At 38.6% G+C, this 27,854-nt stretch overlaps 1 protein-coding gene across 1 annotated transcript in view; it reads right to left on the bottom strand.

Moving 5' to 3' along the window:
* LOC126284714 (polycystin-2-like) overlaps nt 1-27,854 on the bottom strand; it is a 162,242-nt gene that overhangs the window by 43,038 nt on the left and 91,350 nt on the right. The window contains exons 7-10 of the mRNA XM_049983881.1: nt 3,283-3,435; nt 2,988-3,196; nt 2,769-2,899; nt 2,121-2,169 (exon numbers count right to left, since the gene is read on the bottom strand). Of these exons, the coding sequence (XP_049839838.1) occupies nt 2,121-2,169; nt 2,769-2,899; nt 2,988-3,196; nt 3,283-3,435 (542 nt within the window). The remainder of the gene's footprint in view (nt 1-2,120; nt 2,170-2,768; nt 2,900-2,987; nt 3,197-3,282; nt 3,436-27,854) is intronic.

Below are 27,854 nucleotides of genomic sequence, written 5' to 3'. Positions count from 1 at the left end.
AGAAGAGAAAAAAAAATCAAAATGCAGATGAAAATGGGGGGAGGGGGAAGGAAGGTGCTTATGTGTGGAATAGATGTAGTAAGCTCACAAAAAGGTGCAAAAAGATCCAATAAACTGTGCTTATTTTGCTTTATTTCATGTCCCCAAATGCATCCATTGACCTGTCCAAAAACAGCTATATTTTTAGGAAGATATTGAATTTTAAAATCCTTTCTTTAATTGAGCTGCTTGGGGGAACACAATGGTGAGCACCATCACCGTGTATTTAGCGTGCACAATGCACTAAACTTACTAGTAATTCCAAATTCACTCGACAGATGTCAGGAAGGAGATTAATGGTAAGCGCCACTGTCCATCTGTTGCGGAAACGTAATGGTAAGTGACAGAGAGAATGGCGGCAAGTAAAAACATCTCCGAGATTATTGCTACAGTGAACATGGCAGAAGACGAGGAATATACTTCCAATGATACTAATATCTTCGAGAGGGATCCAGAATACATTCCTAACGATTCAGATGAGTCAGAGGTATATTATTTTATAAATATACTGTCTTTAGTACGTTTCATGAACATAATGGTAAGTGCATGCACATACTATTATGTTCCTGAAGTACAATTGAAAATTACGTTCACCAACAAGTACAAGATGTGTACAGTCCAGGTCAGTGGTGTGAGATCATCAAGAAGTCGGCTAAGGAGTGTCCATTGCTTGTATATAATATGAAAAGAGAGGATTTCTATTAAAAACGACACTCTAAAGAAGCGTTTGTCTTCAGAAAGAAGAAAGTTGATGGTCAAGATGTCAACTTAAGGAAAGTATGTAGGTGGAAAGTGACCTCTGAATATCCATCATCTTTATTCATCAGCGAGACATTTTGTCATGACATTTGGCATGAAATAAGCTTCAGGAAATGTGGAAGGCAAGGACCAGTTCCTACGCTTCGACTTAAATACAATGGGCCAAGGCCTATTGAAAAGAGGAAAGTTGCTGACGTCTTGCCGTTCCTAAATTACATACTTCCTGGCCACAATGAGTTTTTCCTCTCACTAAAGCCAACAGTTTTGGATGAAAAAGACATTAGTAATGAGAGTGATGAATGATTTTGCAGTTTCAGTAAAGTGTTGAAAACTTACTGTAAAATTTAATATGTAATGTTATATCACTATGTGTTGTTAATGGTGTATGGTAACGTAATAATTTTTGTATATTTCATTTGTTTTAGTCACTTCTGAGTTTCATTTATGTCTGTATAGTAGAAGATAGATGTTAGAATCACTACAGAATAAAATGACTCTTCAAAAAAATTATTCAGATTTGCAGATCAATTGAAACTTTAGATGCGCTGTATCTCGAAACTGTGATTTTGGCACTTACCATTTTGTTCCCCCGAGCAGCTCAATTATTACTGCTATAGCTGACTTAAAAATGAAGAAACTACTTTATTCTGCATACTTCCACTCATAATCAGGTATAGAATCATTTTCTGGAGACAGTGTACAAGGACAGTATTTTCAAAATACAATAGTTTGTAATAAGAATTGTATCTGGTGTTAATTCTAGAACATCCTGCAGAGACCTGAAAACTCGGTATTTTGACACAAATACATGCACAATATATCATCACCAACATATTTCTTATTCCGAAAAAATAATGGAAAGCATTTATAAGACAAAGCCAAAAGTAACACCGACAAAGACTTTGTAGGGCTAAAATTATTACAGAACAGATACATGGATGCACATGTGTTCAGCAACCTACCAAAGCACATTAAATGTAATGTAGATAATGTGGTCAAGTTTAAGAGTGAATTGAAGAACTTTCTGTTTGGCACCTCCATCTGCTCCATTGAAAAGAATCTTTGCAAGAACTCTTAAATTTAATATCTTAGTTTAGTTCATAATTAGGAATTATCACTGTAATACAGTGATCTAAATTTATTTTACTGTGTAGCACTTAAATTAAATAAATGAAGTAAAATGTACATCTTTGATGTCTTTCCACACCCCAGAGACCATTCAATTTAACAACAGCTTGTTGTCACTTAACAATTTAGTTAAAATAACTGCACTGACATAAATGGAATATAGTGTTGTTGCATTTCCTAGGCAACATACTTACTCTTCAAATTCATCTACAGACACACCAGAATCTTCTTCTGGTTCCACATCTGTAAACCAATACGGTAATATGTTAATATTACTGTACATAAGATTTAACATAAATGAATGTCTCTAATACTAAAGTCTGTATTAAGTTAAATATTATCTGAGGCTTGAAAAATTTAAAAAATTGAATCAAAAATATTGGAAAACTTTAGAAATTCTCAATTAGGTACGAAATAAATCACACCAGAATGGTACTTTATTATAGAGAAATTCTCTGATTCAAAGTCAAAAATGCCTCTTTCATAAACTCATGGAAGCAAACCTCTCACAGAAATATGTCAAACTATCAATTTTTGTAGCAAAATTAACAAGTGCTTGAATAATACAGTAAAAGGTACTTTGTATTTTACAGACTGACAATTATTGGGGATAAGTGATGACGTCAAACTTTATACAATTTCAAGGGCATACCATACAAATTTGAATAGCTGTATGATGTTCGAATAATTTAAAATAATTTCAAACACATTTTACCCAGTAATGAATTACTTGCTCAATTATACTTTTATTTTGATTTTCAAATTGAATTTTGTTTAGCTACTGGGAGTTACCAAACTACCCCTATGACTAGGCCTTAATTAAAATCTGAGTCATAACCAACCTTCGTCTTCCTTGTCCACCCATCCCATATCACGTAACATTCTGTGTGTGTCATGTTCAGTTACTATTCTTTCTCCTGTGATGTCATATTTTGCAAAAAACATTTCTATCTCCAAGTCTGTAAATTTGCACCTTTAACAAAAATGAATGAAGCAAAAGTCAGAAATGAGATAAGTTACTGGAATTAATGCAGATTGTACTGATATTTTAACACACTCACTCTCGTAAAATTTCTCTGATATCATTATATGTGAGCTTCTTCTCTTTGTCCTTAGACTTTGGCTCATATGTGCTGTATACGCCAAACTTCTCCATCACATTTTTAAAGTGTCTTTTCAAAAAGTCAGTCAAATGTAAATCGTCATCCATAACAGCTATCTCAGCTTTTACTTCTGAATATGAATATACAATAATTGCAATAAACATATTCTGAAAATATAAGGCATTTGCTTCACAATTACATTCACCATGGCTGTGTAAACACTTATTCTTATAATTTTTTAAAGTTGCCTTACCAATAATATGAGGAAAACAAATACTACATATGCAATATAGTATATAGGGGCAAAAAACCAATCAGCTTTCTGAATTGATTCATAAATATTATATCCCATGATAGTCTGCAAAAGAGTCACCACAGATATTCCAATCCCTCTGAAGTCCCTTGCCTGAAAGATAAATAAATATTTGTGTTAATAGGACACCCACATATTAGTGAAAGAGCCATCAACATTTGTATCATTAGCCTATACTACTTGCTTCATTTCATAAATGGTCATTGCTGATAATTTGTGTCAATAAAGAAAAGCGAGAATATTTTTTTTACTTCTCCCTCCTCTCTCTCTCTCTCTCTCTCTCTCTCTCTCTCTCTCTCTCTCTCTCTATCTATCTATCTCTATCTCTCTCTCTCTCTCTCTCACTGACATGTTAAAAATTGGTCCCAGAAGCATGCTCAATTGGCATAATGCACTGTCCATCAAAGGCAGCGATTCAGTTTCAAATACCTTTCCATCAGACAGTTTTAACTTGTCACATATTCTCATATACTCAGGTGACATACATTCTGCATGGAGTAAAAAGTATTTATTGGAACTCCTCTGTGATTGCCATGCACTGTATTACAAACACAATTAAAATTAAAAACAGTTCAAGGAAACAGCTGCATTACTTCTAGTTAAAAAATATTATGCTCAGAAATAATTCCTCCAAAGCATTTCTGAACTGTAATCATCATCATCATCATCTTCTTCACCTCCACTCACCGGCAGAGTCAGCTTGGAATGCACGCCTCTCCATCACTTCTGGTATCCAACAACCTCTCTGCCATCACTGTGGCCCAGTCTTTTCCTCAGTTCTGAATGCTTTCTCCCACTCCTCTTTGCCACTTGTTCCTTAGAATTCTCATTTATCTCTTATAATTTTTTCCTTCTTGTGCATCTTACTAGGCACCATTTTCTTCATGCTCTTCACATACCCATACCATTTCAATCTTTTTTTCTGTCTTAGCCTGTAGCGTGTTTTATTTTTGTGTTATTTTCCTAACACTTTCATTTCCCTTCTTTCTCATGTATTTCTTTTTCCAACATCTATCCAACTTCTCAAAAAACTAATTTCAGTTTCATGCACTTTACTTGTTTTCCCCTTGGCCTCGTAGAGGTCCCATACACACTTTAAAAAGTGCCAGTAAATTGGGGTGTCTGGTGTCGACATGGTAAACCCAGCAATAAATAGCTACCACCAACCTGACCAAGAGCAGAGTTGTCCACCCAGTGGCGGAATATGTTGCTGCAGAGCTCAACATTTCAATGGCTGCTTCACAACCATGCCATGTGCATCCTTCTACCCACATCAGCTCTTCTGAACTATGCAGATGGGCATTTTCATTGCAACAGATCTCTCATTCCTGTAACCCTCATTACTGCAGTCTCCATTAGCCCTCTGCTCCATCTGTCTTCCCCATCAGAACCCTACTTCACTCACCCTGTTTCCACACTCTCATCCCAGTGTCTCTTCTTCCTCTGTCTGTCACCCCCTCCGAATACAGGAATTTGTGTGTGTGTGTGTGTGTGTGTGTGTGTGTGTGTGTGTGTGTGTGTCTGTGCACCTGGCAAACTTATTGTGTGAATGTATGAAAAATCTCTCATAAAAACAAGACAAGTATGTTCATGAAGAATGGAGCAGATAGATAATACAATATTTCTCATATCAAATGTACCAGTTACACATACGTTTTGTTCACTATATCCATCATGAAGAGATCCACAAGGATGGTGAACATGTCAACACATGGGAATATATAACACACAAATATTTTTTCAAAAAAAGAAGAGATATGCTATTGTTTATTCCACTGATACTAAATGAAATGGTTCCTATGAATATAGAAAAAGTCAAAAGATCTGAAACAATTTTCATTTACGAGATAGTAAAAAACTTGCCCCAAATGTGTTGACATACAACATTGGACATAAAACTTGGCCAGCAGCTGTCTGTTACAAGGTTTATGCCTGCACAGATCATGACATGGGATAAATAATGTGTCCACATTGATAATACTCTAAGTCCACCAATCTACACAATCTGGCATCATTATAGGCTGTGGCAATTCCTGGAGGAAGTCATGTCTTTTGTTTCAGTTGTTATGCTACATATACACCCATAGTCTAGCAGTAAACAGCATCTTGCAGTAATAACTGCTTGTTGCCTAAATGTTTATAGCACCTTCCATCTGAATGCAACCATTCTGAGTGTAACGGTAGCACCTCTACAATATATTTTACTTTCTGACAAGTCAGTAATGACAGTTCTGTCCCATAACATTTTGTGGCAGATCTCTTAGCAGACTGTCTGCCTTCGAATGCCATACGCATCAGACCCCTCCAGGGCCCAATTGGTGGCAGCTGGCAGTGGCTGCTCAGAGGAGCTGCACTCCTCACCCTGTGTCAAAAGCATCATCTACTGTTCATTGCTTTGGAGAGTATAAAATACTTTACTGTTGTTGAGTGATGCTCCACAAAAAATACCTACAGTATGATTTGCATTTCAAGCTCAATGGCAATGGAGGCAGACAACCCATTTTTATATGATGAATAATGTATTACATGAATATGCAGTGCTTGATTATGGCTCAAAATTAATTTTCTAGTTTGTTATTCAATCAGGTTCGCCGATTACATCGTAATTCTATCAGAGACAGCAAAGGTCTTGGAAGAGCAGTTGAACGGAATGGACAGTGTCTTGAAAGGATATAAGACGAACCTCAAAGTTTTTATTTCTTCTCCATGGATTTTAATACCTACTCTGAACTTTCTTTTGTTTCCTTTGCTGCTTGCTCTTATAACTGCCATCTGGTTTCTGTACAAATTGTAAATAGCCTTTCGCTCTCTGTATTTTACCCCTGCCACCTTCAGAATTTGAAAGTATTCCAGTCAACATTGTCAAAAGCTTTCTTTAAGTCTACAAATGCTAGAAATGTAGGTTTGCCTTTCCTTAATCTTTCTTCTAAGATAAGTCGTAATGTCGGTATTGCCTCACGTGTTCCAACATTTCTATGGATTCCAAACTGATCTTCTCCGAGGTCGGCTACCACCAGTTTTTCCATTCATCTTTAAAGAATTCGCAATGGTATTTTGCAGCTGTGACTTATTAAACCGATAGTTAGGTAATTTTCACATCTGTCAACACCTGCTTTCTTTGGGACTGGAATTATTATATTCTTCTTGAAGTCTGAGGGTATTTCGCCTGTCTCATACATCTTTCTCACCATATGGTAGAGTTTTGTCAGGGCTGGCTCTCCCAAGGCCGTCAGTAGTTCTAATGGAATGTTGTGTACTCCCGGGGCCTTGTTTCAACTCAGGTCTTTCAGTGCTCTGTCAAACTCTTCAGGCAGTATCGTATCTCCCACTTCATCTTCATCTACGTCCTCTTCCATGTCCATAATATTGTCCTCAAGAACATCGCCCTTGTATAGACCCTCTATATACTACTTCCACCTTTCTGCTTTCCCTTCTTTGCTTAGAACTGGGTTTCCATCAAAGCTCTTGATATTCACGCAAGTGGTTCTCCTTTCTCCAAAGGTCTCTTTAATTTTCCTGTAGGCAGCAGCTATCTTACCCCTAGTGAGATAAGCCTCTACATCCTTACATTTGTCCTCTAGCCATCCCTGCTTAGCCATTTTGCACTTCTTGCCGATCTCATTTTTGAGACGTTTGCATTCCTTTTTTGTCTGCTTCATTTACTGCATTTTTATATTTTCTCCTTTCATCAATTAAATTAAATATTTCTTCTGTTACCCAAGGGTTTCTACTAGCCCTCATCTTTTTACCTATTTGATCCTCAGCTACCTTCACTATTTCATCCCTCAAAGCTACTCATTCTTCTTCTACTGTACTTCTTTCCCCCATTCCTGTCAATTGTTCCCTTATGCTCTCCATGAAACTCTGTACAACCTCTGGTTTAGTCAGTTTATCCAGGCCCCATCTCCTTAAATTCCCACCTTTTTGCAGTTTCTTCAGTTTTAATCTACAGTTCATAAACAATAGATTGTGATCAGAGTCCACATCTGCCCCTGGAAAGTCTTACAATTTAAAACCTGGTTCCTAAATCTCTGTCTTACCATTATATAATCTATCTGATACCTTCTAGTATCTCCAGGATTCTTCCATGTATACAACCTTCTTTTATGATTCTTGAACGAAGTGTTAGCTATGATTAAGTTGCGCTCTGTGCAAAATTCTATGAGATGGCTTCCTCTTTCATTTCTCTCCCCCAATCCATATTCACCCACTATGTTTCCTTCTCTCTCTTTTCATACTCTCGAATTCCAGTCACCCATTACTATTAAATTTTCGTCTCCCTTCACTACCTGAATAATTTCTTTTATCTCATCATACATTTCATCAATTTCTTCATCATCTGCAGCGCTAGTTGGCATATAAACTTGTACTACTGTAGTAGGCATGGGCTTTGTGTCTATCTTGGCCACAATAATGCGTTCACTATGCTGTTTGTAGTAGCTTACCCGCAAACTTATTTTTTTATTCATTATTAAACCTACTCCTGCATTACCCCTGTTTGATTTTGTGTTTATAGCTCTGTATTCACCTGACTAAAAGTCTTGTTCCCCCTGCCACCAAACTTCGCTAATTCCCACTATATCTAACTTTAACCTATCTCTTTCCCTTTTTAAATTTTCTAATCTACCTGCCCGGTTAAGGGATCTGACGTTCCACGCTCCGATCCGTAGAATGCCAGTTTTCTTTTTCCTGATAATGACGTCCTCTCGAGTATGATAAAGCATCGAATAGAATTGGGGAGAAGAGGAGTTTGTGGCACAACTTGACAAAAGGAAGGCATCGGTTGGTAGGACATATTCTGAGGCATCAAGGAATCACAAATTTAGCATTGGAGGGCAGGGTGGAGGGTAAAAATTGTAGAGGGAGACCAAGAGATGAATACACCAAGCAGATTCAGAAGGATGTAGGTTGCAGTAAGTACTGGGAGATGAAGAAGCTTGCATAGGGTAGAGTAGCATGGAGAGCTGCATCAAACCAGTCTCAGGACTGAAGACCACAACAATAACAACAACCTCCCAATACTTTCTAATGTCACCTTTCAGACTATCTGTATTTAAGGCATTGAATTAGATTTAATCTAAAATTCCTCATTTTTGAAGCTTCCTGGTGTGTAAGAGGGCTGTTAGAGCCAGTGTTATACAATTTCAGGGGCGGGATATCAAAGCTAGTGATATTAGCTTCCACTTATACAGCATACGGTGTATGAAATATTGAGGTATATAATTTTCCATCATGATTACTGTACAATTTCTACAATACACACATGAATAAAACACTTACTTTGGTAGTTTGAAATGAAAACGTATTTCAATTGAATAAAAAGTAACTGAAGATCAATCTTCTCCTACACATCACGAATCAGTAAGATATCAAACACACTGCACCTTACAATTAATTGTGTCTATATGCAGTCTTGTGCAACATACAAATAGTATTTCACAACTACTGCAAGAACGCAAGAAAAAACACAGTTAACTAATTATTTGATGCTGACCAGTAATCATTTCATTTCAAGATTCAGAAGAGAAGAAACTGATAATTATGTTCATTAACATAGATACTAAAGTATAAATGTGGGCACTGTGCAATTCCACTTGTACTTCACATATTCAGATCCAGACTTCCAATGTAGCACATCGTCTCATGCTAGACCGGTTGACAAGATCAGATCACGCAAAATTCCAGCTACAAAAACAGTAGCCACTAGTGCAGTTGAGACTTTGCAACATCGTAGGCATTATTTGCCAATTCTGTTGTAATGGTAGATATTTGTGAGTGTGGGACTGATTGAGCCTGCTAAATTTGTTTTACTTTTCCTTGTCAGCTTGATGAAATAATCTGAATAATTCCCACTTAAGATAACATACTGGGTTAGTAAAGCAAACCCTTTTGAATCGAAAAAGGTTATTTCATGCATAACCTAAACCTACTCTCATCTTACACATTGCATGCTTCTGCCTAAGCTACAATTATGGCAATGAAAGAGTGTTTACTGCAGCAGTGCCTTGACTGCTTAGTTGTAAAGGGCTCACTTTCTAAAATGGTAGCTGATTTTGAAATCAGTTCCAATTTTGCTGCAAATGCTGTATCTTATCACTGCCTTTCACTACTACTTTAATTGAGCTGCTAACTGTCACTAGTAACTGGTGAATCTTAATCCTCCATGTCATATATCTCTTGGCGACCTTCCAGGAGTAGCTACAGTTGTCTGATTCATGAATATCATCTTAATCACCAACAAAAGAAACAAAAATCTCTGAAAAGATCTGAAGCAACTGCCAGTGGCAAGATTCTGTACCTTGTTCATCGTATCGTGATCAGACAAGATGGATAAATCATGAAAGCACTGAACATGCTTATTAGTGTGCATTTCTTATGGTATAACTTGAAGTGCAAAATATATGAAAGAGCACAACTGCACATTTGCCTATTTATTCTGGTTTGTTTATTCTTCAGTAGTAATACTTTAAATTTTTCCTTGTGAATCCAAAAGTTGAATTTTTACTCTGTGGCAGTGATGTATTAGTCTATTACCCATAATGTCTTCATATTTTGGTGGTATTCCTGACATTTTAGCTGTGTATGACACAAGACTGGATGTAGACACAGTCATTTGAGGTCTCACCATTTCTTGACATTATGGACATGATTGTCTTGCTCACATTTTTGGTTTTGTTAAAATAAGCTCTCACCAGAAGTCAAATGGAATAGCTAAGAAACTCATTTGCATTTTTCGGTGGTGTAATCTGGTGTTGGTTTGAAGCCATCCTTGAGACTGATGTCTGTTAGTGTAGCTCCACTGAGACCTGGTTGGAGCATGCTATGGAAAGCAGTGAGGACATTGTGAGCTAACCATGAACTTCTTTGTATTGCCAGTGCAGTTGAGGAAAGGCAATATTGTTGATGATGTTTAGCATCTCATGATCCTCACTTACTTTCAGCATTACTGCTGAGTGATCCTGCTAAATTCTCATAATATTCTCTTTACATACTAATTAAATAATCTGAATAGTTATCGTATTTATATGAGATAGGAATCATAAACTTAATTTTTTGATCTTTGGAAGATAATTCCACACTTAAACTACAACTGAATTTGTATTTCATGTTGTGAACTGTCTGCATCAACTATGATCAGAGTAAGGCAGAGGGCTAAATGTAACATTGTCATGTTTGCTCTGTGGCACCAAGCTTGTTTTATGATCTTGTGAACTGGTTTGTTGCTGGTTTAGCTCTCACTGGACCATCAATGTGTATCACTTCAGTTTTCCTCCTTTGTCTTTGAAAATAGCCAGAGTAAAATTCTGTAACAAAATTCTATGAAAACCTTTGCACTGCGCCAACTGATCAGCCTATTTTTATTTTTAATCGTTATCCTTCTTATGTAATCCAATAAGCTTCACTCAATTTAATTTGTCATTGTTACTACAATAATAATAATTATTATTATTCATTCACTCCCAAGAATTTTCCTATCCCTGTTTGTTACTGATGCACAATAGCAGTGAATCCAGAAAAATGGTATGTTGGTGTTTCACCATGCAGAATATGCACATTTAAGTTGGGGTCTCATTTCCAAGGAAATAGGAAAAGCTACTAATGAACAATAGCTTTGAGAGGCTGATGACACAGGCAGAACTCAGCAACAATTATGTTGGTTTAACACTGTGATGACAGATAGATCCATATCACAGTCTATTTATTAATCATCGATCGAACAGACAGTATTGACTCTGCCGTTGCTCCAAATAGCTACAAATTTGTGACCATGAGGATAATTTTGTTCCTCTGCTGTTTGAATGAGTTATGCCAATTGATAGATTATAATTTCTTTTTGCTTTTTATTCACACAGCTTAATACGAAACATCTGGGTAATCAAGTGTGTGTTTCACTTGTGACATTAAATTTCAAATACAATTTGTAAGCCTTCTGGCAACCTTGATCTAATACCTCAAAGCAGCAGGCTTTGTGGTCTGCTTTAAGAGTACCATGCAACAGCACACAAAAGAAGTCACTGGAATGATTCAAAGGAACTATCAGTGACATGGATTTGAATTCTTTTCAAAATTTAGGGACCAAACAAGAACAAATATTCAGAAAGCAATCAACAGGCTTATTATTATGGATTACATATGTAGATCTCACGATGAAAAACATACGAATGCACAGAATTACACATTGCCCACATTTACAATATAGTATCTATGTTAATGAATATAATTTTCAGTTTCTTATCTTCTCAAATGAACTGATTACTGAGTGGAACCAGACTGTGTTTCTTCTTGCTTCGATCCCCACCAAAATATTTCTGCATTCTCATATTAGTTATGAAATTCTATCTGTACATGGCACAAGTATGCATGCAGACACATTCAATTTTGAGGCGCAATGCATTTCATATCTTACTGCTGTGTGATGTGTGAGGGAATATTGATTTCCAGTTACTTTTTATTCCATTGAAATAAGTGTTCATTGTGAACTATCAAAGTAAGAGTTTTATTTGTTTGTATTTAGGAGAAATTGTACAGTATTTAAAATTATATACCTCAATATTTCAGATGTTGTATGCTGCATGAGCAGAAACTGATGTCGCTGTCTTTGCTATCCCTGTGCTGAAATTGTATAACACTGGCTTTAAGAGCCCCCCCTTCCATACCAGAACACTTAAAAAATTTGGGAGTCTACAATAAATCTAATCGAATAGCTTATACACTATGTGATCAAAAGTATCTGGACACCCCCAAAAACATACATTTTTCATATTAGGTGCATTGTGCTGCCACCTACTGCCAGGTACTCCATATAAGCAACCTCACACATTAAACATCATGAGAGAGCAGAATGGGGTGCTCTGCAGAACTCATGGACTTCGAACATGGTCAGGTGATTGGGTGTCACTTGTGCCATGCATCTGTACGCGAGATTTCCACACTCCTAAACATCCCTAGGTCGACTGTTTACAATGTAACAGTGAAGTGGAAACATGAAGGGACATGTACGGCACAAAAGCATACAGGCCGACCTCATCTATTGACTGATAGAGACCGCTGACGGTTGAAGAGGGTCATAATGTGCAATAGGCAGACATGGATACACAGGAATTCCAAACTGCATCAGGATCCACTGCAAGTACTATGACAGTTAGGCGGGTGGTGAGAATACTTGGGTTTCATGGTCAAGCAGCTGCTCATAAGCTACACATCAAGATGGTAAATGCCAAATGATGCCTTGCTTGGTGTAAGGAACGTAAACATTGGACGATTGAAAAGTGGAAAAATGTTGTGTGGAGTGACGAACCACGGTACACAGATGTAAGGAGTGTGAACACCAGGCAGTTGCACAGGGGAAAAATGTTGTGTGGAGTGATGAATCATGGTACACAATGCGGTGATCTGATGGTAAGGTGTTGGTATGGCGAATGCCTGGTGAATGCCATGTGCCAGTGTGTGTAATGCCAGCAGTAAAATTCCGAGGCAGTGGTGTTATGGTGTTGTTGTGTTTTTCATGGAGGGGCCTTGCACCACTTGTTGTTTTCACTATCACAGCACAGGCCTACATTGATGTTTTAAGCACCTTCTTGTTTCTGACTGTTGAAGAGCAATTCAGGGATGGTGATTGCATCTTTCAACACAATCAAGCACCTGTTCATAATGCATCGCCTGTGGCAGAGTGGCTACATGACAATAACATCCCTGTAACAGACTGGCCTGCACGGAGTCCTGACCTGAATCTTTTAGAATATCTTTTGGATGTTTTGGAATGCTGACTTCATGCCAGACCTCACCACCGACATCGATACCACTCCTCAGTGCTGCAGTCTGTGAAGAATGGGCTGCCATTCACCAAGAAACCTTCCAGCACCTGATTGATTGAACATATGCCTGCAAGAGTGGCAGCTGTTATCAGGGCTAAGGGTGGGTCAACAACATATGGAATTCCAGCAATACCGATAGAGGACGCCATGAACTTGTAAGTCATTTTCAGCCAGTTGTCTGGATATTTTTGATCACATAGTGTATATAGATAGTATAAAAGGTGATGTCAGAAAGTATCAGGAGGCAATCCTTCACAAAAATCAAACACTTTCATGCTTCTCCTCTGAGAGCCCTTATAAGATGACCAGAACAAAGCATTTCACTACATAGCTGCCCCTAGCACTTCTAAGACCTGGCAACATGATTGAAAATATTTGGCAACACTGTGACAGTGCATTTACCTCTGCATGTGGTCCCAAATTCCCTTAAATTCACTTGGCATTCCCTTTCCATTTCAGTGACTTATGCTATGTGATCCTCATTTCAGATGGGTCATTGTAGCAGAAAATTTAATTTTTGGACACTAGGAATGCCATACTTCACATAAGTAACAACTGTTCTTATCCAGAATGAGATTTTCACTCTGCAGTGGAGTGTGGGCTGATATGAAACCTCCTGGCAGCTTAAAACTGTGTGCCAGAGCAAGACTCGAACTCGGGACCTTTGCCTTTTGTGGGCAAGTGCTCTACCAACTGAACTACCCAAGCATGACTCACACTCTGTCCTCACAGCTTTACTCCTGCCAGTACCTCATCTCCTATCTTCCAAACTTTACAGAAGCTCTCCTACGAACCTTGCAGAACTAGATCTCCAGAAAGAAACAATATTGCACAGCCATGGCTTTGCCACAGCCCAGGAGATGTTTCCAGAATGAGATTTTCACTCTGTAGCGGAGTGTGCACTGATATGAAACTTCCTGGCAGATTAAAACTGTGTGCCAGACCGAGACTCGAACTCGGGATCTTTGCCTTTTGCGGGCAAGTGCTCCGGCACACAGTTTTAATCTGCCAGGAAATTTCATATCAGTGCACACTCTGCTGCAGAATGAAAATCTCATTCTGGAAATATCTCCCAGGCTGTGGCAAAGCCACATCTCTGAAATATCCTTTCTCTTGGAGTGCTAGTTCTGCAAGGTTCGCAGGAGTGCTTCTGTAAAGTTTGGAAGGTAGGAGATGAGGTACCAGCAGAAGTAAAGCTGTGAAGACGGAACATGAGTCGTGCTTGGGAAGCTCAGTTGGTAGAGAACTTGCTCACGAAAAGCAAAGGTCCTGAGTTTGAATCTTGGTCCGGCACACAGTTTTAATCTGCCAGGAAGTTTCAAGTTTCAACTTTTCTTATCTTTAACATTGCTTTGTGAGGTTCAGAGACCAATATTGTGATGAGAGAATCCAGCTCCTAGCTGTGTTTGTAAGGGACATCCTCCTCTAGCATTACTTTTCCTCAACAGTAGTAGTTGATACCAGAAATATTTTTCAAATTTTGGACAGATCAATATTATCTCAGCCATTTTTCTGAAAAAAAAAAAATTGTATAATTTTATACAAAATATGTGATATTTCAATCTAAAATTTATGAAAAGGAATTACTTTGTTTTCGTTGTTTCAATCAATATGTACTAGCTCTGAATGTACAATTAAAATTGTTTTATTTTAGAAACATTTGAAATTACAAAATATTTAGCAAACTTAAAATTTCTATTATTAATTACACAATCCAGCAATTCATTTATAAAACAATAATCTAAACCAACAGAAATTCACTTGTCAAGAAAAACTGTAAACCCTTTGGAATATTGTTATTACGACAGAGTAAAGTAGTAGTATGTGTGCCTCTGATGTGACTTGACATATTTTTGTATTTTGGATGAACAATGTAGTTTGGATTTGTTAATGTGACAATTGAAAAGACAGTATGATATAGAACAATGTGAGAATAAATTATTGTGAAAACACAAATTCTGCAAAGACATTCTTCTAAATTATTTAGACCAACTGAACCACGAGAACCTAAAATGTGAGAATTTCAGCTTTAAGAATCAGACCTTTAGACATGAAGAACTGGGGCCAACTGTACGAGAAGACATATTTAAAAAGTTTATTGTAAATCTTACTCCTCTCAAATCTTCTGAAAAGACTTCACCATCTTGGACAGTAGCAACAACAAGTAAGGGAGGGGTAGATTACAGTCTCATTAGCTCAGTGATTCTCCACATGTGTTGTGATGGAAGGGTGACACAATTGTGTGTATGCTTTGTGTTTTTTATTAGTTCCATAAATTAACCTTTTGTAGAGCTATGTACTTGTAAAACTGTACAAGTCATTATGCCTCCAATCTAGACAAAATATATTTATAGAAAAAATAGGTTCCACAGCAAATACTCATAATAGCTTGCACAGTATATACAAGGTGTGATTGGAATGTTTTAAGAATGGGCTTGTAATTGTATAATGGTGGTACTTACATGCTACTGTGATGCATCTTGTAATTGTATAATGGTGGTACTTACATGCTACTGTGATGCATCTCCTTCAAAATAGTCTTCTTCTGACTGAACACACCGACTCTATTGATGTTTCCACTTTTGGAAACATTCCTGGAAATTTTTTTCTTGAAGTGTGTATTTGCCTGGATGTCTGAAATCGAGTCAAATCACTTCCGTTTCAGTAAAAAATTCGTTTTGGAAACAGGAAGGAGTCCACAGAGGCCAAATCAGGGGAATATGGCAGTTGTGGAAGCACAGGAATTTTGAATTTGGTCAAAAATTCAACGATGGAGAAGGCACAATGAGCTGGAGCATTGTCATTGTGTAGCACCCAGCTCCTGTCTTTTCACAATGCAAGACTTTTCTTCTGCGCCTTTTTGCGCAAACACTCAAGGACACATTTGTAGTATTCCTGGTTAATTGTCTGTCCTCCAGGGGTAAATTGATGATGCACAGTACTGGTAGAATAGAAAAAAATCACCAACGTTGTTTTCACCTTCGACCAACTGTGCTGTGCTTTTTCCGGCCGTGGTGAACCTGGAGTCTGCCACTGCGAAGACTGCACTTTGGTTTCAGGATCATATCCATATACCCACAATTCTTCATCTATAATTACCCTGTTTAACAAATCTGGGACGGCTGGATCATGGCTGATCTTCCCATAATTCATGGCAATTTTTAAATTTTTTGAACCAGACAAAAACATTTGACTGGCTCATACAATTATCTCCAAAAGTTGATTTAATAATTCATAAGTCTCAGAAGCTGATTTACCAGTTTTAAAATAAAATTTCACACAAACTCGTCGCTCTGTTTTTATGTCTATTTTCAAACAGACAGGATCTGGCAACAAGCTCTAACAGACTCACACTCAACCAGCTGCCACAATGAACTGAATAAAGGAAACAGTGTTTCCTGTCAGAGGGCATTCAAGGACAAGGCAATGACTCACCCCCCATCCTCTGTGTACCTGCCTGCCAAACCAGTAAGTGATAGTGGATCCATTCTTAAAACTTTCCAATTACACCTTGTACATATGGAAAATCCAGGATGAAATGTAAGAATATCATGAAAATGAAAGATGCCACTCACCATATGGCGGAGATGCTGAGTCGCAGATAGGCACAACTAAAAGACTGTCACAAATAAAGCTTTTGGCCAGTTAAAGCCTTCATCAAAAATAGATGACTGACACACACACACACACACACACGATCTATCAACCTGCCAGCACTTTCGTTTGGTAAGTAACAACATCTTTGTTTTTAGATATATCTGTCATCTATGTTTGATGAAAGGCCTTACTGGCTGAAAGCTTTATTTGTGACAGTCTTCTTGTTGTGCCTGTCTGTGACTCAGCATCTCTGCTGTAAGGTGAGCGGAAACTTTCCTTTTCATAATATTGTTACAGTATATACTTAGTGTTACATCATGATCAGTAATTTATAACGCAAACACCAGAGCTAAAAATACAATTTTGTGACATAAATCGTTATTACACATGAGTAGTTTTAATTCTTGTTTACTTCCTAACACTAATCTCTAATTCTAGTTTCTCTTAATATGGCACATGAAATTTATCACCCACAGGATGAACTTTTGCTCACTGTCACTCATGTACTCAGTCATACTTCAGAATTCTTCTTCTATTAGAAACGTTTTTAGGGTTGTAGGAAACATCTTCTAAGTTTTGAAGTTTTGTAAGTCTCTCAGTAATGCATGTATTAACTTTAATAAGTATTTAGGTTATTTTTTAAAATATGAAGTCTATGTGAAACATACCACAATTGTTTTCTGTTCCTTGTATTGTGAGGGGTGAATGATCTCATTGGTCCCCACTTTTGTGGGATCTCATAAAGTAGCTACAATTGTTTTGAGTTTATACAGTGATGAAAATGTCAAAATATTAACATCTTTGAAAAAGTTTCTACAATGTTCTTTTTGATTCCTTTTTAATATAATCTGAATGGCTTTCTTCCGTTTCTACAAATATTTGTTTCATTCCTGTGGAAGTTGAGTTCCACCATTCTGTGATTCCATATTGCATGTATGATTCAAAAAGAGGTCTTGCAATGCATACTGAGTCAGTTGTTTTATTACAAATATCATTGAGCTTAGCTTGTTGGAAACAGTATTTATCTACTGCTTCCAATTTAGCTTACTGTTTATTGTTATACCTAAAAACATACCTGAAGTTATTTCCTCCAGTTCTCTTTCACCTAGAAAAACATCTGCATGTTGTTCTTTTTGTTTAGTGATGAAAACCATGTACATAGTTTTTTTCAGATTAAGAATTAACTCATTATCCATGAGCTACTGTTCTGTATTATTGACTTATATGAGAGTGTTTTTCTCAAGTGCTTCAGAACTGTTGGAAAGATTTAGCATAGTCATATCATTTGCAGACCATATCTTACTTTCATTTCCATATGTTTGTACATTATTTCCAAATAAATTCAAGAAGATAGGTCCCACTGCAAAACCATATTTAATGTTTCTAACTTCTGATCTGTATAAATTGTTAATGGTTACATATGTGCTCTTCTTGATGAGATATGATGTTATCCAGTCTGCTGCTCGACCTCAAATAGCAGTGTACTGTACTCTCCTTGGCAGGACTGCATGATTAATTTTGTCAAACAACTTGGATAAGTCAAGAATAAATCCAAAAACTGCCGTCCTGTTAGCCAAGGCTTGTGCAATAAATTGTGTTGATGAGGTCTTAGTTCTAATCATGGTGTAGACCAGTGCACTCTAGGTTCCCATTTTCTGTGTTCTGTAAATTTCAATTCAGTAGCCTAAGCTGTGTCAGTGATCATAGATGTCTATTTTATGGATACCCAGTTTCTTCACTGCACAAACTTACCTGAAGAACTTTGAATCAACCGACATCAACTCGAATTTGTGTTTTTTTTTTTTTTTTGTTATTTTTTTTCATCATTTAGGACCCACACATAAGGAGAGCAGCTCCTCTGTGCTTAATCTGTGTAATAGCAATTAGGCAGCCGTGTAGACATTTGCTGATACTATCAGTAGCAACTTCCACCAACTATGGGTAGCTTCAAAAATGGACAATTTTGTTGGTTTAGATATAATTCAATGCCTTAAACATTACTCTTGATCAGTGTAAAGTCCTTCATGAACCCTTATGTGGACCACAAAATGTGCAGTGTGCCTGTGTTGTTATAGAGCATGCATTGCAAGGTGTTCAGAGGGCTTATCATATACATTTACCATAAAAAAATCAAACAATGACAGTAAAACTCATGACATCACTGTTTATGATTGTGGCTTCATGAAAATATATGGATTCTTGACGAAAAACTGCATGAAGTATCACTTCTAAAAGGAAAATAAATTATATATAAAGTGTTAATAGCAGCATTAAACAATGTAGTGAGGTATTCTGATTGAATAGTGAACTATAAAATTAATTTTAAGCCATAATCATGTCTTGTATATTAGTGAAATACACTCTAAGACAAAAAGAAAACAATGCTGCACCATGAGGGAATTACCTGAATGAGTCAGAAATTGGTAGATGATCTGTACATGTACAGACGAGCAAATGATAACAATTTCAATTTCAGTAAAATTGGAAGATTTATCCAAGAGAAAGGACTTCACAAATTGAGCAAATTAGTGAAGTGTTGGTGTACCTCTAGCAAGCAGTTATTCTGTTTGGCATTGAGAGTTGTCTTCCTGAGGGATGTTGTGCCAAATTCCACCTAAGTAGCACATCAGATACCCATGTTCATCAGTGGGCGCTGCTCATTATACTTCAGTTGTTCTCAGTTGGGGAGAGATTTGGGGACTTTCTTAGTCAAGGTAGGGTTTGGCAAGCATGAAGAATAACAGTAGAAACTTTGGCCATGCATGGGTGTGCATTGTGTTGAAATGTAAGCCCAGCATGGCTTGCCATGAAGGGGAAAAACATGTAGTGTAGAATATTCTCAGTGTAACACTGCACTGTAAGAGTGTCACGGTTAATAATAAATGGGGTCCCTGTATGAAATGAAGTGGTACCCCAGACCATCATTCCTGGTTCTCTGGCCGTATGGCAGCTGACAGTCAGGTTAGTATCCAATCAATGTCTGGTATTTCTTCAGACATTCTTTGCTGGTCATTAGGGCTTTATTTGAAGTGGTACTCATCAATGAAGACAATTCTACTCCAGTCAGTGAGATACCAGGCTAAAGGTGCCCAGCATCATTGCAAATGGGCTTGTTGGTATACAGAGGTCAACAGCAGTCAGAACAAGGTGAGTTGTGAACTCAGCCCTTGTTTCTGTGATCCACCTATTAGTGATCTTCAATGTCATTGAAACACCAGTTGCACATCAGACTGATGACAATGATGAATCCGGGGCTCCCTGGGTACATCTCTGAAGATTGCTCAGTCTCCTTATTCTGTCATAGCTCTAGGCTGATCAATTCCTTCTTGACCCTGTGTTCAGGCAAGGTTCCCCGTTTATGCCAATATTGTTGATGGTGGCATCACTCCTGTTCAAATGTCAAGCAATTTGCCAGTTACTCCAACTGGCCACTTTGAGCCCAACTACACGCCCTGTCTCCAATGCTGACATCTGCATGTATTGTTCATGCACTTGTCTGAAATGCACAGTTAATGTCCAACTGAGTACTTGGAGTGAACTTCACAAAGACTTTATGTCCTAGCATTGGCAGTCCCCTTTTCCTTCTCCTACCAGCTGCATGATGAAATTGTGCTGCAGCATCACACATTCACCTGTCAACCACCAGTTTTTATGGTTTTGTATTTTCCATCAATACTTGTATGAATATCAACTTGTGACCAGTTTGCTTTAGCCCTTCATGGTGTATCATTTTTTTGTCTTAGAGTCTACATTACTCATCATATAAATTTTTTTTCAGGGTGTATACGTGGACAAGGAAAAAAAAATTCCCGGATTTTCCGGTTAAAAATACACTTTCTCCCAGGTGACAGTGTATTTTCCCTTATCAATCCTTTGAATGGTAATGGTTTTATACAATGGCGTACAATATCCAGGCACTTTAGAAAATGAAACTCAGGGAAAAAGACACATTTTGGAAATATCTTTGATGTGTAGCAACATGTACGCTGCGTATATTCGTATTACGAGAGCATATATTGGAATTCCACTAAACACAGCATGTTACTTTCCGAATCATTGAAATCAAAATTTCGATGAACTTTCGTAAGCCGTTCATAGCTCACGTCATGTGATCTCGCCAGCGGATGATAGCGGATATTCAAAGCATGTTGTTGTTGTTGTGGTCTTCAGTCCAGAGACTGGTTTGATGCAGCTCTCCATGCTACTCTATACTGTGCAAGCTTCTTCATCTCCCAGTACCTACTGAAACCTACATCCTTCTGAATCTGCTTGGTGTATTCACCTCTTGGTCCCCCTCTACGATTTTTACCCTCCACACTGACCTCCAATACTAAATTGGTGATCCCTTGATGCCTCAGAACATGTCCTACCAACTGATCCCTTCTTCTGGTCAAGTTGTGTCACAAACTTCTCTTCTCCCCAAACCTATTCAGTACTTCCTCATTAGTTATGTGATCTACTCATCAAATCTTCAGCATTCTTCTGTAGCACCACATTTCGAAAGCTTCTATTATCTTCTTGTCCAAACTACACTCCTGGAAATGGAAAAAAGAACACATTGACACCGGTGTGTCAGACTCACCATACTTGCTCCGGACACTGCGAGAGGTCTGTACAAGCAATGATCACACGCACGGCACAGCGGACACACCAGGAACCGCGGTGTTGGCCGTCGAATGGCGCTAGCTGCGCAGCATTTGTGCACCGCCGCCGTCAGTGTGAGCCAGTTTGCCGTGGCATACGGAGATCCATCGCAGTCTTTAACACTGGTAGCATGCCGCGACAGCGTGGACGTGAACTGTATGTGCAGTTGAAGGACTTTGAGCGAGGGCGTATAGTGGGCATGCGGGAGGCCGGGTGGACGTACCGCCAAATTGCTCAACACGTGGGGCGTGAGGTCTCCACAGTACATCGATGTTGTCGCCAGTGGTCAGCGGAAGGTGCACGTGCCCGTCGACCTGGGACCGGACCGCAGCGACGCACGGATGCACGCCAAGACCGTAGGATCCTACGCAGTGCCGTAGGGGACCGCACTGCCACTTCCCAGCAAATCAGGGACACTGTTGCCCCTGGGGTATCGGCGAGGACCATTCGCAACCGTCTCCATGAAGCTGGGCTACGGTCCCGCACACCGTTACGCCGTCTTCCGCACACGCCCCAACATCGTGCAGCCCGCCTCCAGTGGTGTCGCAACAACCTTGAATGGAGGGACGAATGGAGACGTGTCGTCTTCAGCGATGAGAGTCGCTTCTGCCTTGGTGCCAATGATGGTCGTATGCGTGTTTGGCGCCGTGCAGGTGAGCGCCACAATCAGGACTGCATACGACGGAGGCACACACGGCATCATGGTGTGGGGAGCGATCTCCTACACTGGCCGTACACCTCTGGTGATCATCGAGGGAACACTGAATAGTGCACGGTACATCCAAACCGTCATCGAACCCATCGTTCTACCATTCCTAGACCAGCAAGGGAACTTGCTGTTCCAACAGGACAATGCACGTCCGCATGTATCCCGTGCCACCGAACGTGCTCTAGAAAGTGTAAGTCAACTACCCTGGCCAGCAAGATCTCCGGATCTGTCCCCCATTGAGCATGTTTGGGACTGGATGAAGCATCGTCTCACGCGGTCTGCACGTCCAGCACAAACACTGGTCCAACTGAGGCGCCAGGTGGAAATGGCATGGCAAGCCATTCCACAGGACTACATCCAGCATCTCTACGATCATCTCCATGGGAGAATAGCAGCCTGCATTGCTGCGAAATGTGGATATACACTGTACTAGTGCCGACATTGTGCATGCTCTGTTGCCTGTGTCTATGTGCCTGTGGCTCTGTCAGTGTGATCAAGTGATGTATCTGACCCCAGGAATGTGTCAATAAAGTTTCCCCTTCCTGGGACAATGAATTCCCGGTGTTCTTATTTCAATTTCCAGGAGTGTATTTATCGTCCATGTTTCACTTCCATACGTGGCTACACTCCATAAAAATACTTTTAGAAATGACTTCCTGACACTTAAATCTATACTCGATGTTAACAAATTTCTCTTCTTCAGAAACGCTTTCCTTGCCATTGCCAGTCTACATTTTATATCCTCTCTACTTCGACCATCATCAGTTATTTTGCTCCCCAAATAGTAAAACTCCTTTACTACTTTAAGTGTCTCATTTCCTAATGTAATTCCCTCAGCATCATCCGACTTAAATCAACTACATTCCATTATCCTCGTTTTGCTTCTGTTGATGTTCATCTTATATCCTCCTTTCAAGACACTGTCCATTCCATTCAACTGCTCTTCCAAGTACTTTGCTCTCTCTGACAGAATTACAATGTCATCGGCGAACCTCAAAGTTTTTATTTCTTCTCCTTGGATTTTAATACCTACTCCGAATTTTTCTTTTGTTTCCTTTACCGCTTGCTCAATATACAGATTGAATAACATCGAGGAGAGGCTACAACCCTGTCTTACACCCTTCCCAACCACTGCTTCCCTTTCATGCCCCTCGACTCTTATAACTGCCATCTGGTTTCTGTACAAATTGTAAATAGCTTTTCGCTCCCTGTATTTTACCCCTGCCACCTTTAGAATTTGAAAGAGAGTATTCCAGTCTACATTGTCAAAAGCTTTCTCTAAGTCTACAAATGCTAAAAACGTAGGTTTGCCTTTCCTTAATCTTTCTTCTAAGATAAGTCGTAAGGTTAGTATTCCCTCACGTGTTCCAGTATTTCTACGGAATCCAAACTGATCTTCCCCGAGGTCGGCTTCTACTAGTTTTTCCATTCGTCTGTAAAGAATTCGTGTTAGTATTTTGCAGCTGTGACTTATTAAACGGATAGTTCGGTAATTTTCATATCTGTCAACATCTGATTTCTTTGGGATTGGAATTATTATATTCTTCTTGAAGTCTGAGGGTATTTCGCGTGCCTCAAACATCTTGCTCACCAGATGGTAGAGTTTTGTCAGGACTGGATCTCCCAAGGCTGTCAGTAGTTCTAATGGAATGTTGTCTACTCCCAGGGCTTGTTTCGACTTAGGTCCTTCAGTGCTCTGTCAAACTCTTGAAAAGCATAGGACACGTGATGTAGTCAGCCAACAGCAACATCACTGTTAAGTAGCACGAACACACAAACAGGGAAAGTTAATAGTTTAAATTAATATACACAGTGTTGCTACAAGAAAAGTAAAACTTTCACATATAATATTGGTCTCAAGCTGCAAGAGAAGCTAAGCTTTCGCATATACTATTGATCTTTCTTGCGCGTGTTACACTTTAAGATATATCACACAAATGTGCCAGTAAAATTTTTAATAATAACATAAATGTCTGATCTTCAGGGTTCAAAATTCTAAAGGCTCGTCATCAAAGAGTTGATTTTTAAAATGTCCTGTGGTGCCTCTTCTGCTCCCAGTCGGCCGGTTTGACAGCCTGCCTCCGTTTTTTTTTTTTTTTTTAAAAAAAAAGAAAATCGCAATTAATAGCGGAAGGGATTATTTGTATTCGAGAGAACAAGAACTCTACAGAAAACCTCAACTCTTTACTGACTATTAGTTAATAACTTGCTGTTTTGGGTGCCATAAAATTAAATATAGGATATATAAAACCAATACTGACAAGAGATAAGCAAAAAATTACATATTTCTTCAAACCTTAGCTCCTAGCATTTTTTTCCTCTCTAATATTACTACAGATTTACATGGCGTGGTTTCCTTTCTGCGAAAAAATCTATTACCTCATCAAAGTTGGTCAAACGTTTTCTACATGACAAATCGAAATGTCGTTAGCTAATACTGAAAAAGCTGTTAATACAAATAATACCCAAGACTGATGTGTTTCTCGATCTGATTACGTCTATTTTGTCACTGTCTGCTAGATAAAACAAAATAGGCCTAATATGGCAGCAATTTTGTAACACACCAAATAAACCAGACTGTTTTGGCACAAATGGCCATTTTTATAACACGATAGAATATAATCCAATAAGTACCAATATCAAATGCCTATTAGGCCAACTACAAGGAAAAACCTTTATGTTAGGAAATAGTTTCACATTTCATTCACACTCACCAGCTTCTCAAGCATGAGATCGAAACGTAGTATTACGAACTTTTTTTATAAACGTGGAAACGTGTTATTCTTTCATAATTTGTGTGATGTCCCAGTTTCTTCTCCTTCCTCGTTCCAACAAACAAGCTTGTCATCACCAATTCTGTAGCTATTGCTGCCACTGTCAAAATTTGTCGCCGATTAACTTAACTAACCCTGCCAGAATCACAAGTTTAGTTATCCCGCGATTATTTTCCGGTTAGGCGTTATTACGTGTTCGAACAACACGTTTTCCGCGTTACTTCCAGAATAGAACTTACGCGGCTGCTAGCCAGGGACCGTACTCCTTACCAGTGTAGCGATCTGGCCAAAAATTTTCTGTCAAAATTTCGTTTTCTTGGATACACCGAGAAGATAGTACGTAAACTTTCTCACCTGTTATTCCTGTCAGTCGTTTATTTCCATTCTGAGTCTGAATCTATGGATTTAGCTAATAATTATAAGAACGCTGATCATTCGCAAACCCAATCAGCCACATATATCAGACAGCGATTGGCATTCATCCGTTCGGCTTTGCTCCCTCAGCTCGCATAGCTCCGTCCCCTTTTGTCTGCGGAAAGTTTATTTCTAGATAAAGAATAATCGATAGGCAAATGTGCGCTGGAAGCTAGGTGCTTTGCGAAACAAGTTTTTTTCCTCGAGAATATGAATTTGGCGCCCCCTTTTCCCGGTAGCATCTAGCTGCTTGCTGCGACTGCTTGCACAGCCAACAGCCACATTCCTGTTGCTAGAAGCGGGAGAATCAACTACTCAAACGTGACTCAACTGCGTATGCACAGGAGCCCGCTCGTAACTGCTGAAACAAATCGAATGTAAACAGTTGCGACTTCACACTCATTGGAGGCAATTTGTTGTTATGAAGTACTGCATAGTCTTCCTAAAGCCTTTGACACGTTTTCAATTGGCAGACGCTTGCATGAGCACTGTGTGTCGTGGTTGTATATGGTGTATTTCCTTTGCAATTTAAGTTATTTTCGTTTTTTTCTTTCGTTTATGTTTTATTGTTGAAGTATTATTCTCCAGTAGCGGGATACAGTAATATCCTTTGTTAGAGTATAGGTTCTTACCAGTCAAAATTAAAAAAAAAAATTAACTGAAAACTAAAACAATGAAAAATTCCCGGAATTCTAAAAATATCCCGGGTTTTTCCCGGTTTTCTCCCGGATGAAGAAATTCCCGGGTTTTTCCCGGATCTCCCGGTTGTTCCGGGTCGTATACACCCTGTTTTTATTTATTTGTTTATTTACATGTCGAGTTCTGTAGGACCAAATTGAGGAACAAATCTCCAAGGTCATGCAACGTGTCAATACGTGAGCTTAGAACATAAAAGTAATAACAGATAAAAATAAATGTTCATGAATCTGAAAAAAAAAGTCAGTCCATAAGTTTAAGTAAATGCTATCAGCAAATCAATATGAATCAGCTTAAGTTTTCAAGGAACTCCTCGACAGAATAGAAGTAGTGACCCATGAGGAAACTCTTCAGTTTCGATTTGAAAGCGCGTGAATTACTGCAAAGATTTTTTAATTTGAGTGACAGCTTATTGAAAATAGATGCAGCAGTATACTGCACACCTTTTTGCGCAAGAGTTAAGGAAGTCCGATCCAAATGGAGGTTTGATTTCTGCCGAGTATTAACCGAGCGAAAGCTGCTTATTCTTGGAAATAAACTAATATTGGTTATAAGAAACGACAATAAGGAATATAAATATTGAGAGGCCAATGTCAAAATACCCAGACTCGTGAACAGAGGTCGGCAAGAGGTTTGTGAACTCACACCACTTATTGCCCGAACCGGCCGTTTCTGAGCCAAAAATGTCATTCTAGAATGGGAAGAGTTATCCGAAAACATAATACCATATGGCATAAGTGAATGAAAATAAGCAAAGTAGACTAATTTACGTGTCGAAGTATCACTCACTTTTGATACTGTTTGAATAGTGAAAATGGCAGTATTAAGTCTTTGAACAAGATCCTGAACGTGGGGTTTCCACGACAGCTTACTATCTATCTGAACAACTAGAAATTTGAACTGTTCAGTTTCACTAATCATATTCCCGTTCTGTGAGATTAAAACATCAGATTTTGTCGAATGGCGTGTTAGAAACTGTAAAAACTGAGTCTTACTGTGATTTAACATTAGTTTATTTTCTACGAGCCATGAACTGAGGTCGTGTACTGCATTACTTGAAACCGAGTCAATGTTGCACACAACATCCTTTACTACCAAGCTAGCGTCATCAGCAAACAGAAATATTTTAGAGTTACCCGTAATACTAGAGAGTATATCATTTATATAAATAAGGAACAGGAGTGGCACCAACACTGATATCCCTGCCCCCCCCCCCCCCCCCCACACACACACACACTTGACAGTACCCCACTCAGATCCCACATCACAGCCGTTATCAACATTGTGAATAATGACCTTTTTCTGCCTGTTGCTAAAGTGAGAGGTGAACCAATTGTGAGCTACTCCCCTTATTCCATAATGGTCCAACTTCTGGAGCAATATTGTGAGATCAACACAGTCAAATGCCTTTGTTAAATCGAAAAATACGCCAAGCGTTCGAAACTTTTTGTTTAGCCCATCCAGTACCTCACAGAGAAAAGAGAATATAGCATTTTCAGTTGTCAAACGACTTCTAGAGCCGAACTGTACATTTGATAGCGAATCGTGTGATATAAAATGATCAATTAACCTTACATACACAGCCTTTTTGATAACTTTTGCAAACACTGCTGGCATAGAAATAGGGCTAAAATTATCGACATTATCCCTTTCTCCCTTTTTAGAAAGCGACTGTACTACTAAGTACTTTAATTGCTCAGGAAACTAACCATTCCTAAAGGAAAAATTACAAATATGGCTAAATAAAGGGCTAACATGTGCAGCACAGTACTTTAATATTCTGCTAGACACTCCATCATTACCATGAGAGTCCTTAGTCTTCAGTGATTTAATTATTGACTCAATCTCCCTCTTGTCTGTATC

Source organism: Schistocerca gregaria, chromosome 1 (assembly GCF_023897955.1).
Source record: "Schistocerca gregaria isolate iqSchGreg1 chromosome 1, iqSchGreg1.2, whole genome shotgun sequence".
In the NCBI taxonomy this organism is placed as follows: Eukaryota; Metazoa; Arthropoda; class Insecta; order Orthoptera; family Acrididae; genus Schistocerca; species Schistocerca gregaria.
Note: the sequence above shows the minus strand (reverse complement) of the source record. Positions and strands in the feature narration are given on the sequence as shown.